This window comes from Mobula birostris, chromosome 2, assembly GCF_030028105.1.
Source record: "Mobula birostris isolate sMobBir1 chromosome 2, sMobBir1.hap1, whole genome shotgun sequence".
NCBI lineage: Eukaryota > Metazoa > Chordata > Chondrichthyes > Myliobatiformes > Myliobatidae > Mobula > Mobula birostris.
Genome location: NC_092371.1, coordinates 9,384,299 through 9,402,422, shown reverse-complemented (window position 1 = coordinate 9,402,422; position 18,124 = coordinate 9,384,299). Strand labels below are relative to the sequence as shown.

At 42.8% G+C, this 18,124-nt stretch overlaps 1 protein-coding gene across 2 annotated transcripts in view; it reads right to left on the bottom strand.

Moving 5' to 3' along the window:
• ash1l (ash1 (absent, small, or homeotic)-like (Drosophila)) overlaps positions 1–18,124 on the bottom strand; it is a 408,509-nt gene that overhangs the window by 47,598 nt on the left and 342,787 nt on the right. For both annotated transcript variants that reach the window (XM_072282409.1, XM_072282400.1), the window contains exons 12-15: positions 8,390–8,536; positions 3,140–3,248; positions 1,552–1,713; positions 577–671 (exon numbers count right to left, since the gene is read on the bottom strand). In XM_072282409.1, coding sequence (XP_072138510.1) covers positions 577–671; positions 1,552–1,713; positions 3,140–3,248; positions 8,390–8,536 — 513 coding nt within the window. The remainder of the gene's footprint in view (positions 1–576; positions 672–1,551; positions 1,714–3,139; positions 3,249–8,389; positions 8,537–18,124) is intronic.

Below are 18,124 nucleotides of genomic sequence, written 5' to 3'. Positions count from 1 at the left end.
CAAGGTTTGCCTTCGTGAGACGTGAGTAGAATTTCCTACCAGGGCCAGGCATGGTAGTGAGGCTGCCAGCGATCGCCGATAGATGTTGCACTTAAAGTGCACGTGGATCGGTAAGGGTCTTGATTTATTAAAGGCGTCAAAGGTTATGGTAAGAAGTCAGGAGAATGAGGTTGAGAGGAAAAACAGATCAGCCATGATCAAATGGTAACTCTGCCATGGACAATCCCAAGGCCAACTGTGGAAGGAGGGTTGGACTTGGGGCTAGCAACCCCATCCTGTAAAAACCCAGTGCTACAGAATTGCCAAAAGAACCTCTCAAGACTTCATCTTTGAAGACCTTTTTCAACCTTTGAAAACTTAAAAGACTGGCCTAGGACAGAGGACTCTGGTGAACTACGCCCCAGTAGGGGTGATGGGCTTAAGAAGAGGAAGATGATCAAATGGTGGAGCACAGTCCATGGGCCAGATGGCCCTACTTTTGCTCCTATGCCTTACGGTCTGATGTACTTATGGCCGCAACGTACGTAGATCTGTAAAACCAGCTTGTGAGACGTTGGTGCTGGACAGTGGGCCTACCTTTCTCTGTTGGACATAGGCTTCATCTGGTGTGGCTGGTTCAGCTTAGCAGGGTTGCCGACACTCTCGCTCGGTTCTTCTGACACGTGCCCCCTCTGTAAAGCAACCAGATAAATCTCCTGAGTGACAGCAGCAGCAGATGTGTGCCTTCTTGACTGACACAACCATGCAACTCCTGTGGGACAGCAGTTGGTGTAGGGCCTATCTGGAGCAAGCTAAGGAACGTCCAGGGTCTCACCCCGGTCTGCGTTTGCTTCCCTGATCTCTGGTCTCAATGGCGAGAGGAAACAGAAGTGGACTTGCCTGTGACACACCTGGCTGGGCTCAAGTGCCGTGGGGAGAGTTAGCCCACTTGGAAAGGGGAGAACAAAGTGGAGTGGGGATCTCAGGAGATTAACTCCCAGCAGCCAATGAAGACAATGGAGGACATGCCCTCTTCTCATTGCTACAATCAGGGAGGTACAGGAGCCTGAAGACACACAGTCAATGTTTTAGTAACAGTTTCTTCCCCTGTGCCACCAGATTTCTGAATGATCCATGAACCCATGAACACTACCTTGCTTTTCCCCTCCTGCATTACATTCTTTATTGTAACTGATAGTAATTTGTTATGCCTACACTGTACTGCTGTCACGAAACAATGCATTCCATATCTAACATCAGTGATGATAAACCCGATTCTGATTCTGGAACCCAGGACTGTTGGTGGCCACACCTCTAGAATAAGGAGACCTTACTCTTTACCAAATTTAGGGAAGGTTTCAGATTAGGGTTAGAACAAAGTGGCAACCTTTAACTTCTACTGGATGAGCAGTGCACCCACTCCATTTGTGGGAGGGAGCCTGCATTCCACCTGCTTTCTGAACAAAGGCCACATTCAGTTTGCCCCACTGTTCCAGGCCAGTGTGACTGGGATTGTTCTCAGCTGCAGAGTTGCTCATCAGTTCCTTCCCTCAGCCAGCAGAAGGTACCCACCCTCTTCTTTAACCGGTGCTTTGACTTCCTCTTCTCCTTCAACCTGCCTGGTTTCTTCTGTCCATTCGCCTGCTGGCCGTGCTTGTTCAGTTGCCCATTCATCCTCTGGCTCCGGCCACCGATGATGCCCCGGCACTTCTCCGCCCCGCACTTGCACAGTTGCTGCAACACAAACCAGGGGTTACGGGAGCAGGTGTGAGCGAGCCCAGCTGGGAGACTTTGCTTCAGACACCTGCTGCTGTAGAATGTCACAGCGGAAGAAATGTGGATGGAGTGGCTCGTGCTTTCCCTGATGCTTCCTAACCTGGCAAATCCAAGGATCTGCTTGACAGCATGACTATGGGAAATATTAGGGAGAATGGCTGACGGCTGACTGCTGTTTCAGGGCATTTCACTGGCTGATATGCGATCTCTGGTCTATTTCAATCTGCAGTCCCAGAAGCAACCACACTCAGGGCAAGGGCAGCACACTAGTTGAAGTTAGTGTTAAACTCCATGAACTATTTATTAACTTTATTTAGAGATAAAGTGCAGAATAGGCCTTTCAGCCACGCTGTTCAGCTGCCCCCTAACTTAACCATGGGACAACTTACAATGACTAATTAACCTACATCTTTGGACTGTGGGAGGAAACCAGAGCACTTAGAGAAATCTCATGCATTCCATGGGGAGGACATACAGAGGTTGTGGGACTGAACTCCGAGGTGCAACGCCCCAAGCTGGAATACTGTCCATGCTAACTGCTATGCTACCGCGGTGCCCAGTCTGTGAATGGATAATACGGTAACTGAATGAAGCCTGTGAATAGATATTGTGTTAACAGAATAATGAAAATGTGGGCTGAATGCTCTATATCTTAGAATTATTTTGTAAGTAAACTGTACTTTGAAATGTGTTAAATGGTTGGACCCAGAGTGAAGGGCCCCCTAACCCTGACTGACCTGATACACACTCTCAAGGCAGGCAGTTAGACATGATATGGTTTTGATAGAGTAAATCTCCCTCTAACACTGTATCCCAGAGCTGGGGGTTAGATATGACAAGGTTTTGATAGAGTAAACCTTCCTCTAACACTGTATCCCAGAGCAGGGGGTTAGAGATGGTATAGGTTTGATAGAGTAAACCTCCCTCTAACACTGTACCTAGGGTGAGTGGGGGGAGGTTAGAGATGGTATGGTTTGATAACAGTAAACCCCCCTTTAACACTGTCCTGTCACATACTCTCTGGACAGGGACAGCACAAGCAAGATGGAGAGTAAAGCTTCTTCTGATGCTGTTTTGTTACTCCTCCAGGGTAGAAAGAGAATACATGTCAGATTGAGAGAGAAGAGTTTCTTCTGATGCCATCCTGTTACACACTCTAGAATAGAGAATGTACACATAAGAGAGAGAGTAGAGATAGACAGCACATGTCAGATAGAGAGAGCAAAGCTCAATGTAACGCAATAATGTCCAACACAAAATGGTTTAGACAGAGTAAAGATCCTCAACCTTCCAAGTTTCTGCACCACCAGGATTGAGATGAATATCAGTGCCCTGCATTGAGCTGTGTTCTGATATCGGTCAGAAATAAAGATGTCCACATTACCTGCTTTTCAAGGTTGAATGCATGGAAGTTGTAGTCGTAGGTGAGTTCGGTGCCAGCATTCACATCTTTCAGTGCAAACAGACCGATCCTGTAAACTCCATTGACAGACCTGCAGAGGGGAAGTGTGTGGTGGGGCAGGGGTGCAGAACAAAGTGAGATTGTGAATGAGTTAAAATGCTCCCCCCAGCCACGAAACCATTAGATCTTGGGGAGCTGTGTTGCAAAGGTCACTGTGTACTTGACAAACACGGCAGTCTGCTGCAGCACAGTCTGAGCTAAGATACACAAAATATGGCCCCGAGAGTAAAAGAAAATCAGTAAAAAGTGAACAACCCATGGAGATCATCAGACCATTAGACACAGATTTAGGCCGTTCAGTCCACTGATTATGCTGCCATTCCATCATGGCTGATTTTTATCTCTTTCAACCCTATTCTCCTGCCTTCTTCCTCTAACCTCTGATACCTTGTCTGACCAAGACTTCATCAACCTCTGCTTTAAATGTAGTCAATGACTTGACCTCAACAGCCATCTGTGGCAATGAATTTCACAGATTCACTAATCTCTGGCGAAAGAAATTCCTCCTAATCTTTGTTCTAAATGAATGTCCCTCTAACTGAGGCTGTGGCCTCTGGTCGTAGCTTCCCCCACTATAGGGAGCATCCTCTCCACATCCACTGTATCTAGGCCTTTCAATATTTGATAGGTTTCAATGAGATCTACCCCCCTCATTCTTCTAAACTCCAGTGAGTACGGTCAGACCAATGGCTTATAAAGCCTCAGCATTACATCCTGAGATGTTGGGGAGAACAGAGGATCATGTGGGACTGCCCTGCAACCATCAGCCTGAGGAGAGCTGCCTTTTCTAAATTCCAATTTAAGAGATGGTCTCAGTCACGCTGCACAGAACAGGCCCTTTGGCCCAACATGTCCACTTGACCAAAGTGTACATTTAAGAGAATCCCATTTGCCCCGTCCCATAAACCTTTCCTATCCGTGTACCTGTTCAAATGCCTTTTAAATGTTGTTATTGTACTTGCCTCAACCACTTCCCTCTGGCAGCTCATTCCATACACATGCATACACACAGCTCTGGGTGATGAAGTTGCCCCCCCCGCCCCCCCATTGCTTTATCTCATTTCCCCTCTCATTGATGCAACACTGAGTTACCCAAAGGAACAACTGAAGCCCAGTGAGGTTGTCACCAACTGTGGACAACAGCTAGCCTCTATTGCAAGATCTCTGAATCAATGGTGTCGGTTTGAAAAGAAGCCCTGGACCCCACTCTTGTGCATGCAATGCTGAGGGGGTGATGTTTGCTGAAAGGAGCCATTCTTCAGTAAAGGTTCAGGCCAACAGTGTCACAGGGTCAGTATTAAAGATCACACTGCACTGATTGGAAAAGAGTATGTTCTTCACTGCAAAAGTAGAAAACAGTTTGCCTACGAGTTAATTCGATGTTGCTCAAAGTGATACATCATAAAGCATGATTCGTTAACCCAGCCAGATGCAGGAGCCCACTGTGTGCCAGGATGGTGTATTCTCTGATAAAATATTTGGATTGGATTGCCCAGTACAGGCCTTGATCAAGAATTCACCAAGCATTTAAGCCAATAGCAACAGAAAGTCTCCTCTGCTTTTCTGCAGACACCTTTGGCTTGGGACAGGATAGAAAAGTTTGAAATCCTCAACTGGTTTCAGATAGATAATGGTCAAAATGAGTTACTGGGGGTTTTAATATTACATCCAACAATACTTTTCACTCAATACCCAGATCTGTCTTCACTACACCAATGCCTATTCTGTGAGGATTCCACCTTACAATCTCTGTTGGATCTGCTCTGATAACTCACTGCATTTAAACCGTCTTCCTTTATCCTTACGAAGCTTCCCCCTACCATAATAGATAGGGCCACAACCTACCTCATCTAATTCTCAGTGGGTCCCTGCTCTCAGTTCCTCTCATCCCAGCTAGAGTTCCTTGCCCAGAATTATTTTATTTTTTATTCAGAGCTACAGCATGGTAACAGGGCCTTCAGGCCCAATAAGCCCGTGCTGCCCAATTATTCTACTAACCCATACTGCTTTGGAATGTGGGAGGAAACGCACAGTTGCAGGAAGAATGTACAAACTCTTTACAGACAAGAACAGAATTGAACTGAGGCCGCTGGAGCTGTTATAGCATTATGCTAACCACCACACTACTGTGCTACCCCAAAATCTCACCCATCTCCTTTGGTTCCATATACAGTTGGCCATGCTGATCTTTAAGGGAACTAACTCTTCATTTTAAAAAAATTTTACAGATAAAGCCAGTGCCACCCAATTATATCCATGTGATCAATTAACCCACTAAGCCGTACAGGTTTCCCCCACTATCTGAAGGTAGAGCCTTCCTATGAAACGGTTCGTAAGCCGGAATGTCATAAAGTGAATAAGCAATTACTATTTATTAATAGGGGAAACATTTTTTAGCGTTGCCAGACCCAAAAAATAACCTACAAAACACATAAAACCTAAAATAACAGTAACATATAGTAAAAGCAGGAATGATACGATAAGAACACAGCCTATATAAAGTAGAAATACGTTTCTGCAGCGTTGTCTAGTGCAGCGAAAATCTTGCGGAAGTGCTCTCGGCAGAAACACTCTCTCCAGTAACCTTTAAGCTATGAAGCTGCCAAATCATACCAAACAACACATAAAAATACACAGCCGATATAAAGTATAAATAAAGTATGTACAGTGTAATTTTACTTACCGGAATCGGGAAAACTCCAATAAATTGCAGTTTCGTCACAGTTAAACACTTGCTTATACGAATAACCACCTGCTGCAATCGGCAATCACCTCTAATCTGGGCTGACATTTACGTGCCGGGAGGCACCTAATTAATTAGCTTGTTTATTTTGGCTTTTTTCTTAAAGATGTGCTGGGTGCGTCCCGGCTACCGCTGCACCACTGCATTCTTCGCGGCAATGTATTGGTCTACAGCCCAGAGGTTGGGGACCACTGCTTAAACTATGAAGCTGCCCTTGCCTCAGAAACCGATCAAACCACCCATGACTACCTTTAGATTCCACTTTCGCAACACTTTCATCATCATCGTCCAGTGCTTTCTGTTTCAGCTTATTAAAAAAACTGACTGATTTCTCCTGAAGTATAAGAAAACTTAACGGAACACCACGCTTTGTACACCCATCAATCCACTCAAGCAATAGACTTTCCATTTTATCCATTATTGGATGCCGATTAGGAGAGACCACTTTGCTACGAGCAGGACCAACAGTAACATTGGCAGCTTTCAAAATTCTTTCTCTCTGTGTATAAATAGTGCGAATGGTGGATGCAGGCAAGTTCAACGCACGGACAATGTCCTTATTTTGTTCACCACGATCGAAACGCTTAATTATGTCTAGTTTTATGCTAAGTGTAACACCCTTACGAGCTCTTTTAGGCTTTTCCGATACCTTAGAAATCATCTTGCTAACGGATGAACAAAATAAATCCAGATAAAGCACGAGTTTAAGCAATGCCGGCTAGAATGCAGTTCCGGGGAGCTTGGCTGTTTGGGCGTGCGCTGCCTTTTTTCGTAACAGTGAAACACCTTCTATTAACGGAAACAGGTAACTAATGTAGGTCTTCTGTAACAGTGAGGTGTCGTAAAGCGAACTTCTGGAAAATGGCGGCCACCTGTATGTCTGTGGACTGTGAAACCACAGCTCCCAGAGGAAACCCACTTGATCATGGGGAGAACATACAAACTCATTATGGACAGTGATGGGAATTGAATCCGGGGTCACTGGTGCTATAATAGTGTTCCGCTAACCTCTAAGCTATTGTGTTGCTTCAATCTCCCACATCCAGTGGGTCATTTTCCACAACCTCAGTCACCTCCAATAAGAACTTACTACATACACGTTTGCTTCCTGTTCAGACTTCAAAGGGACTGTTTTCTCTGTCCACTAACAGAAGTCTACTCGAGCCTCCTTACTGTACATCACCTTCTCCTTTACCCCTTCCCTCTTCTTCAAGCAAGGGTGAGGAATTGCTTTCAATTTTGTGTATTGCATTTGTTGGTGAGAATATGGTCTTATATCAGAGACACCAAATACAGATTAGGTGTATTTGGAACACTTATGTCCAGTCCATAAAGGTGACCCAGCTTCCAGTCACCTATAGTTTGAGTTCTTTGTCTCAGTCCACTCTGATCTGTCTCCAGCTTTGTACAGTGCTCTAACAATTGCAATGCAAGCTATAGTGTCTCCTCTCTTTTTTCTGGGAATATTATTTCAGGACTTGACATTGAATTTATTTCATTCAATCCCCTTTCATCACTGCAACTCTCTCCCTACACGGCTTACGTTCCCGTTTCAGTTTGTTCCATTTTACCTCTTAATCCTGGAATGCTAATTTTTAAAGTAATCGACAACTTAGGTTGGCAGCCCATCACAGACATTCCTACTGTTTGCTTCATACCCTGCCTGAGAACACTTGAAGTACCCCCCCGCCCCAACACTCTGAGCTCTGATGAGATGTCTCACACCCAAAGTGTTGACTCTGACCTCTCTTGCCACTGATACCAACTGACCTGCTGGTCTTGTTTTAGGACCCAACAATTCAGGAATAACTCCTTTCCCTCCGTCATCAGATTGACCACGAACTCATGAACTATTTTGCTCTCTTTTTGCACTATTTATTTATTTTTAGTTTTCTGATTGGAACTTAAGAGTTTTTTTTATTATTGCACTATATTGCTGCAAAACAACAAATATGTTGATATATGTCAGTGAAAATAAACCTGATTCTAATTTGATTTCTATTCCTGATATACCAGGGACGTTTGTGATGAGAAGCTAATCAGTCACAAAGAACATAAAACAGTACAGCACAGTGGGGGCCCTTTGGCCCACAATGTTGTGCCGAATCTTAAACCTACTCCAAGATCAATCTAGCCATTCACTCTCACATAGCCCTCTATTTTTCTTTCTTTTATGTGCTATGTAGGGATACAGCACAAAAAGACAGGCCTTTCGACCCACTGAGTCCATGCCTACCATCCATCTTTTGCGTCTTATGAAGTATTTCCTATTTGGCCCAGGATTCTGTCAGTACTTCATGCAATCCGGTTAACCTTTTCAGAAATTTTACCTAATTGCTAGACAGCAGCTAAGAGGCTGCTGGTGATGTTGTACTGCCCAGGAACAATATATACCGCCCACAGTAGATGTAATCCCTTTTCCCTCTTACCATTTCTGCATTTCGCAGTTGGGGCTGCAGCTGTGGTTTATGAAGCGAGCCTCGTTGCCCATGCGATAGCTGTCGATCACCATCCCGCTGTCTAGGTTCAGGCAGTAGTGGTCATTGTGGTTCTGATATTGTTCTATCATCCGATTCCTGGAGGGGAATACAAGAAACATTATGGCCTCTGCTTGTCTCTGTGCGTGCAAAGTTGTGTCTGCATTGCAAGGCTCAGGGTAGAAACTGAGTTTATGGCACTATGGACAAGTACATCTATGCACAGGCATTCAATTAAAAACTTATTGCAGCAGCATCATAGTCATACAGAATTAGACATAACATTCACAAGAAAGACAAAAAAATTAAACATACTTTTCACAAGAGTGTACCTCCATATTCTCATGGGCTTTTCCCAGACTAAAATGATATCAGCTTTACGCTTTACTCTGTATTCCCCTTGACAATAGTGAAGAACAAAAACAAAATGTCCACTGTAGTGCAAAGTGGTCATATTGTTGCTGTACTGAGGCAGTGACCAGAGTTGTGCAGGTTGGTTCAAGAGCAAAATGGTTGAAGGAAAGTAGCTGTGTCTTTTGCACATTGGTTGCTTGGTATGGTCCTTCATTAGCTATTTCTTGGATTTACTATGTACGCCTGCAAGAAAATGAAGGGTTGTGTGGTGGCTCCTCTCACTGCTGCTATCTGGAAGGAGGAGTAGGAGCCTCAGGACCCACACCACTGGATTCAGGAACAGTTATTACTCCTCTACCACCAGGCTCTTGAACCAAAGGGGATAACTTCACTCAACTTCACTTGCCTCATGACTGAAAAGTTCCTACAATCTATGGACTTACTTTCAAAAGTAATCATCTCATGTTCTTGATAGTTTATGTATTAATATAATTGATTTCTTTTTGTATTTGCACTATTTGTTGTCTTTTGCACACTGGTTGAATGCCCAAATTGGTGCGGTCTTACATTGATTCCATTATGGATTTATTAAGTATGCCTACAAGAAAATTAACCTCAGGGTTGTATATGGTGACATATATGTACTTTGATAATAAATTTACTTTGAACTTTGCTCCTGAACCAGGTGGTGTAGGATTTCTGTACCTCCTGCCTGAAGGGAGCTGTGAGAAGGTGGCGTGGCCTGGATGCTCGGGATCTTCAGAATCAAGTTTAATGTCACCGATGAATGTTGTTAAATTATGTTAGCTTATGGCAGCAGTACAGTGCAATATAGACAAAAAATAACGAGTTACAGTAAGAATATAAAAAAATGGTGCAAAATGAGAGCAATATAGCGAGGGAGGTAGTGACACGGTCTGTTCAGAAATCTGATGGCAGAGGGGAAGAGGCTGCTGTTAAAATGTTGAGTGTGCGTCATCAGGCTCTTGAACCTCCTCCCTCATGGTAACAACGAGAAGAGGACATGTTCCGGACAGTAAAGATGTCTTTGATGATCGGTGTTGCCTTCTTGAGGCAATGGTTCCTGCAGACACCGTCAATGGTGGGGAGAACTCATCTATGGTGGTTAGGCAGCATCAGTGGAAAGGAATAAAGAGTTGACATTTTGGGCTGAGACCTCTTCATCAAGACTATTTCTTTTGTAGATGCTGCCTGACCTGCTGAGTTCTTTCAGCATTTTGTGTGTTACTCAGGATTTCCAGTATCCGCAGAATCTCGTGTTTATGATGGTGGGTAGGATTGTGTCCGAGATGTACTGGATTGAGTCCACTATTCTCTGTAGATGAATTAAGCTCCTGTGCATTTGAAATACCATACCAGATCATAGTCAGGTGTACAGTTCTGAGAGACAGACAGAGACAGGCAGAGAGAGAGAGAGAGAGAGAGGATGAGGGAGAGAGAGAGGGAGAGGTGGATGCATTGTCAGAGGCACTGGCTTGCACACAGAGCATTGAAGAACAACAGGAACAGGAGTTGGTCACTGCCCCTCTGATCTAAATCTTGCTCTCAGTACCTTCAAAGGAGTCCTGTTATTTTCTGGTCATTAAAATCCCTGTCAATATTTCCTTTGAATAACTGCCTCCACATTTGATGAGGCACTGAATTCTAAAGATGCACAACCTTTGGAAAATAAATTCCTCCTTACTGTCATCTAAAATGGTCAAACTTTTCAAAGTTCAAAGTATATTTATAATCAAAGTACATATACGTCACCATATACAACTCTGAGATTCATTTCCCTGTGGGCAATCACAGTAAATACAAGAAACACAATAGAATCAATGAAAGTTCACATCCATCAGTGTCAACAACAACTAATGTGCATAAAAACTCAACAAATGGTGCAAGTATAAAAAGAAAGAGAAAAAAATTACTACTACTCATAATAACAAAAACAGTAATAATAATAATAATATTCACATCTTGTCTGGCCTTCTTCCCACAAATTATATTATGACTGTTCTGTTATTACAGATAGGACAATCCATAACAACTGCCCGGATATAATAATACAGGATAAACAAGCAAGAACAACTTATTTAATAGATATAGCCATTCCAAACACAAAAACATACAGAAATCAATGTGAAAAACACCAGAAATATTCTGAATTAAAAGAGGAAATTGAAAGACAATGGAACATGACCAGGGTATTCATTGTCCCAATAGTAATATCTACAAATGGTATCATCCCAAAGTCACTACACAATAGCATTAAATAATTAGGCCTACATAACTGTATTTATGTAAATCTTCAGAAATCAGTGCGCTTGGCTATGCCAATATCTGAGGTTTTACTTGCTTGTGCTGAGAAAAAACAATTTAAAAATAAATAAGTGATAAATACTGAGAAGAGCACTTAAAAGTGAGTCCAATTCAGTAGGGCCAGTTTAGTGATGGGGCGAGTGAAGCTGAGTGAAGTTATCCTCTCTGGTTCAAGAGCCTAATGGTTGAGGGGTAATAACTGTTCCTGAACTTGATGGCGTGAGTCCTGAGGTTCTTGTACTTCCTTCCTGATGGCAGCAGTGAGAAGAGAGCATGGCCTGGGTGGTGAGGGTCCCAGGTGATAGATGCTGCTTTCCTGTGACAGCGCTTTGTGTAGATATGCTCAATGGTGGGGACGGTTTTATCTGTGACGGACTAAGCCATATCCATTACTTTTTGTAGACGTTTCCATTCAAAGGCATCGGTGTTTCCAACTTTTCTACTGAAACTGCACTTGTTAGATCTTGATATCCCCACCCCTATGCAGCCACACAGTTAATCAGATCACCTCATTCTTCTAAATGGGAAACTAACCTCTCATCATATGTTAACAGACCTGGTGCAGAGATTGTCCTTAAATTCTGTTAGTTAGTCAATCCTTCTGCATTACAAAACACTGACCTCAACCCCAAGCACTTCTGTGCAGTAAGCTTTAATGTAGCAGCTCACCAATTTCTTCCGAAAATCCAAACACACTGTATCTACAGTCTCCCCTTTACCAATGTGTTTGCTCTTGTTGGATTATAGAGTAAAATAGTTATTTTTTTCATAGTTTAACTTTTCTTAATTTTGCTTATATTTTTAAATAATCACCTGTATATGTTTAATTGTGGTATATCATTCAGTGAACTCCCTAGCAATTGTAGTATAGCTGTTTCTGTGCTTTCCCAGAAGCTTCTTAACTTTTCAGCAGCAGGTTTCATGCATCTTAAATCTGGCTATTTCATAGATGTCTCATCATCTTTTTAGTCTGAGATTTTGTAGAAAATGACTTGTTCTTTCTCCCTTTCTTTGTTCGCTCTTTGCTCTTGCAACAAATACTTAATAAACAGTCAGAAGCAACAAGTTTTAGGGCTCTTTCTTGATTTCCAAAGAACCCCTGGATCACAAAAACATCAGAACACAACACTCCATCCCATTAGAGCCATCGCAAATTTGTCAATCATTCTTTCTTGAAGTCTCCTTTGTAATGGAATCTAGCACTTTCTCGGTGGCAGACCTTAAGTTAACCAGTTTCCTGCTTGGTCTTCCTTTCTTGAATAACAGTGTGCCACTGATGGTTCTTCCAGTCCCTTGGGACCTCTCCCGAGGAAATTTTGCTATATTACAACCAATGGATCCATAATCCTGACAGTAGGTTCCTTTCATACTCTGGCCGGTAGGCTCACAGGACTTGTTGCCCTTCAGTCACAATAATTTGTTGTTTATTCTTCCCTCTGGTGATCATTTGTTATTGTCAAAGGCACACATACATAGGGTATAAATGCCATGAAAATTAGCTTTTTGCAGCAGCACAGTACGTGACAAGATGAAGACAAACACAGGTAACGTAAACACAAGCAGCTCTGCAGAAATCTTGAGCAACACACACAAAATTCTGGAGGAAAGCAGCTCAGGCAGCATCTATGGAGAGGTTAACGTAGACTTCTTAAGAAGGTGCTTCAAGAAGGCGACATAGACAAGGGAGATGCAGTGGATGTTGTATATTTGGATTTTCAGAAGGCCTTTGACAAGGTGCCACATGAGGCTACTTAACAAGATAAGAGCCCATGGAATTATGGGAAAGTTACATACGTGGATAGGGTGTTGGCTGATTGGCAGGAAAGAGAGAGTGGGAATAAAGGGATCCTATTCTGGTTGGCTGCCGGTTACCAGTGGTGTTCCACAGGGATCAGTGTTGGGGCCGCTTCTTTTTACGTGGTACATCAACGATTTGGATTATGGAATAGATGGCTCTGTGGCTAAGTTTGTTGATGATACAAAGATAGGTGGAGGGGCCGGTAGTGCTGAGGAAACAGAGAGACTTGGATAGATTGGAAGAATGGGCAAAGAAGTGGCAAATGAAATACAATGTTGGAAAGTGTATGGTTATGCGCTTTGGCAGAAGAAATAAATGGGCAGACTATTATTTAAATGGGGAGAGAATTCAAAGTTCTGAGATGCAACGGGACTTGGGAGTCCTCGTGCAGGATACCCTTAAGTCTAACCTCCAGGTTGAGTCGGTGGTGAAGAAGGCGAATGCAATGTTGGCATTCATTTCTAGAGGAATAGAGTATAGGAGCAGGGATGTGATGTTGAGGCTCTATAAGGTGCTGGTAAGACCTCACTTGGAGTACTGTGGACAGTTTTGGTCTCCTTATTTAAGAAAGGATGTGCTGACGTTGGAGAGGGTACAGAGAAGATTCACTAGAATGATTCCGGGAATGAGAGGGTTAACATATGAGGAACGTTTGTCCGCTCTTGGACTGTATTCCTTGGAGTTTAGAAGAATGAGGGGGGACCTCATAGAAACGTTTCGAATGTTGAAAGGCATGGACAGAGTGGATGTGGCAAAGTTGTTTCCCATGATGGGGGAGTCTAGTATGAGAGGGCATGACTTAAGGATTGAAGGGTTCCCATTCAGAACAGAGATGCGAAGAGATCTTTTTAGCCAGAGGGTGGTGAATCTATGGAATTTGTTGCTATGGGCAGCAGTGGAGGCCAAGTCATTGGGTGTATTTAAGGCAGAGATTGATAGGTATCTAAGTAGCCAGGGCATCAAAGGTTATGGTGAGAAGGCGGGGGAGTGGGACTAAATGGGAGAATGGATCAGCTCATGATAAAATGACAGAGCAGACTCGATGGGCCGAATGGCTGACTTCTGCTCCTTTGTCTTATGGTCTTATAATGTGGCACCCATCAGGAACCTTCACCATCCAGGACATGCCCTCCTTTTAGTATCACTGGAGAGGAGGTACAGGAGCTTGAATACCTACATTCAGTAACTCAGGACAGTTTCTTCCACTCTGCCATCAGATTTATGAATGGTCCATGAACATTACCAAGTTATTTTCTTCTTTCACATTTATTTATTTTTGTAATTTATAGTAAATATATGTTTTTGCACAACGTCAAACTTCATATCGTCTGCCAGTGATAACAAATCTGATATCTGACTTAAATGAACAGAAATTAACTTCCAAAATAAACATAAACTTGCAGGATTGAGATAGAGGGAATGTTTACGTTGTTCACTTCCCATGAGGTCGTATTATTGTTGCGATCTTTATAGAGTCACTGACAAAGGAAGGAAAATTATCTAGTATCTCTGCAATTTTTCCTCTACTTTTGTCCTCTCAGGGAGTCAGGGTTACTTTCCCTTCTTTACTCCTTTAGTTTTTAAAGAGGATCTTATATCACTTTTATATAATTTGCTAGTTTACGCTTACATTATTACATAAGAAATAGGAGCAGGATTCAAATCCGCTCACCATTCAATAAGGTCATGGTTGATCTGGCCGTGGACTTCGTTCCAGATTTCTGCCTTTCCTCCATAATCTTCAATTCCCCTACTATGCAAAAACCTATTTATTGGGTTAGCCTCTACTGCTTCCCTCGGCAGAGAATTCCACAGATTTGCTGCTCTCTAGGAAAAAGTTTCTCCTCATCTGAGTCTAACCTACCAGTGGGAATCGCCTTCTTGCCTCAATCCTACCTATCCCTTTCATAATTTTACCCCTTATTCTGAAATCCAGTGCTTAGTCCCAGACAACTCAATCACGCCTCTCAATCGCTGAGAAAATAAGTTTCCCTTCATCTTTGCCTTACATGTATTCCCCCGAATCCTGAGGCTATGTCTTCCAGTTTCAGTCTCACTTTAAGGAGTGCACGATATGGTGGAGTGGTTTCTTAGCTCTGCCTTCTCAGCACTGCAAAGGTTTCGTATTTGGTAGGGAAGTACAAAGAGGTTGTAGCTGTGTTGCCTGAGGATGAGAAGCTGCAGGGGGCGATGCCTCATCACATTGACAAAATCTCAGAAAGAGTGCTGGAGCTCTTCTCGTTCACAAGTACAGAGGAGTATGTAAAGATCTGAATGCCAGCAGGCTAAATCAATTAATGGTAGTCCTTTAACATTTCTCACTTGTTTTTGCCAAGTGGATGATGAATGAGGATGTCTGGGGCTTGTACAGCACTGTGCTGCACATCTTAACTGAAATAAGTAACTGCTCGGCTCCGCAGCCAGGAAGGAGAGGCGCCTTTTCCGACCTCTTGGAAAATGACGACACTGCTGTAGATACAGCAGGAAATTTATGTAGAGCAAACTTGTACAAACCTCATAGTGATAACCATCACATAATTGACTTGTGGTGAACAAGAGGGAATTAGATGGGCACTGAGAATAATCTGGAAAGCTGTGGGGCTAAGAGCAGGGTGTGGGACTGATAGGACTGCTTTACTAGCAGCTGGTATGTATTCCATGGGCTGAATGAACAAGAGAAAGGGTGGCAAACCTTCTTGAGAGCATGCGCCCAAAATGGCAATAATCTTCTAAAACATTCTCTGGTAATTCTGAGCAGAGGTTATCGATTATGTCACGAGTGCCCAAGGTGGCACTTGCAAATGTTTTGCCGATACTCAGCATGCAGTGCTGCCTCTTGATTCTTTAAACTTACCAATGAGAACCCCTTGAAAACTCCTGCCTCTCACCTCAAAAACTTTTACTTGTTTTAGTGATAATTAATAATAATAATTCTGGACTTTTTAGGGATAAGTCCCATTGCTTATTTATGTATATTCATTGTTTTACTATTATTAAAAATATGAGACAAATTTAGAAATCCAGTTAAAAATTATGAATATCTTTTAAAAACTGAAAATTAAATATTAATGGAGACACTTAACTACTTAACAGCATTCATCGGCATTATCCAGTGTTCACTCACGACAGAGAAGAAATATAAGTAGAGCAAAGCCAAAGCCAACTGTCCCAACCATTTACTATCCACCAACTGTTGTGGACATCAGATCTGCAAGGATTTCAAAACCTATCATCCAACGACATGTGCCCTCGCAACTGCCTAGCTGGCACCAAATCTAAATGGACATTGAACCAGTGAACACTACTTCACTTTTTAAAGATATATTATTTCTGTTTTTGCACGATTTTAATCTATTCAATATACATATACAGTAATTGATTTACTTATTTGTTTATTTTTTTCTATATTATGTACAGCATTGAACTGCTGCTGCTAAGTTAACAAATTTCATGACACATGAGGGTGATAATAAACCTGATTCTGATTCTGAAATAATCTCACTCCCTCAGGTTGTAAACAGTTATTCACTGCTTCATTTGACAGGAAATCTAATTATTATTACGGGTGGGGGGGGGGGGCTAAAGAATCAAGGGGCGGCTGTATGCTGTGCGTCAACTAAATGTTTACAGGTGCCATCTGTGTGCGTTAAGTTTGCCACCGCTGCCTCATAGCAATTTTGATTCTGTGAAAATCAGAAAATTACAGAAGCTAGAAATTTGAAATAAAAATGAAAATGCTGGAAACTGAGGGTCTCTGTCACTTCCTTTGCAGAGATGTCACCTATAATGTAATGGTGCTTTGGGATAAATATTGGCCCCAAGACACATCTTCTTGGAAAGAAAAGGGGACTGGTGCAATCTGACAGGGAGTGTTCTCCCAGTATGTCATTTCTGGAGTTGCCCCTGCAATGTCCCTCAAGTGCCAGTACAGATTTCTTGCTCAAGTCTCCAATCATCAGCAGGAAGGCCGCTGCCAAAACACTGTCAGCTCTCACCCTCCAGTACTTCACTTCGAGTTATAGCACAGAAACAAACCCTTCAGTCCATCTAGGTCGTGTTGACCTTTCTGCTCATCTAAATGTGTTAGGGACACACTCTTCACTGCCTTCCTATTTAAATGTCCTAACTCTTAAATGGAGTGATTGTATCCGACCTCAGCACCTCCTCTGGCAGGGTTTCCTGATATCATCCACAGTCTGTTAGGAAAAACTCACCTCTCAAATCCCTTTTAAAACCTCTAACTCTGACCTCAAAACCACGAGAAAAAGATTTTGATCATTTATTTTGTAGCTTATTGTCTACCTGCACCGCACTTCCTCTGTAGCTCTCGCACTTGATTCTGCATTGTGTTTTTTAAAACTTTGTACTACCTTGATGCTCTCTGTAATGCTTTGATCTGCGTGAACATTGGATCAGAGTATAAAGCACAGCAGCACAGTAACAGGCCCTTTGGCCTTTCTAGTCCAGGATAGAAATGTCTAATACCAGAGGTCATGCATTGAAGGTGAGAAGGGGTAGGCTCAAAGGGGATGTGATGAGTAAGTTTTTCTTTACTTCAGGGAGTGGTGGATGCCTGGACTGACTGCCTGGTATGATGGCAGAGGCAAATACATTAGAGGCTTTTAAGAGACGTTTAGATAGGCACAAAAATCTGAGGAAATTGGAGGGATATGTGGCAACGTATACATAGAAGGGATTCGTTTTTGGGTGTTTTTGATTTATTTTTTATCTGCTTTGGCATTACATTGTGGGCCAAAGGGCCTGTTCTTGTGCTGTACGGTTCTATGTCCCAAGTTCTAGCTGAGTGGTGACACAACAAAACTTCTCTCACTATACGTCAGCAAAAGCAAAGAGCTGATTATTGAGTACAGGTGGAGGAAACTGGAGATCCATGAGCCAGTCCTCATCGGGATCCGAAATGGTGAGGGTCAGGAACTTTAAAGTCCTTAGTGTTATCATTTCAGAGCGCCTGTCCTGGGCCCAGCATGTAACTGCCATTACAAAGGAGGCACAGCAGTGGCTCTAACCGCTTAGAAATGTGTGCAAATTTGGCAAAACTTTGACAAACTTCTACAGATATGTGGAGGAGAGTATACTGACTGGTTGCATCACAGCCTGGTATGGAAGTATGGAAACACCAATACCCTTGAATGGAAATTCTACAGAAGGTAGCGGATAGGGTCCAATCCATCACAGGTAAAGCACTGTCA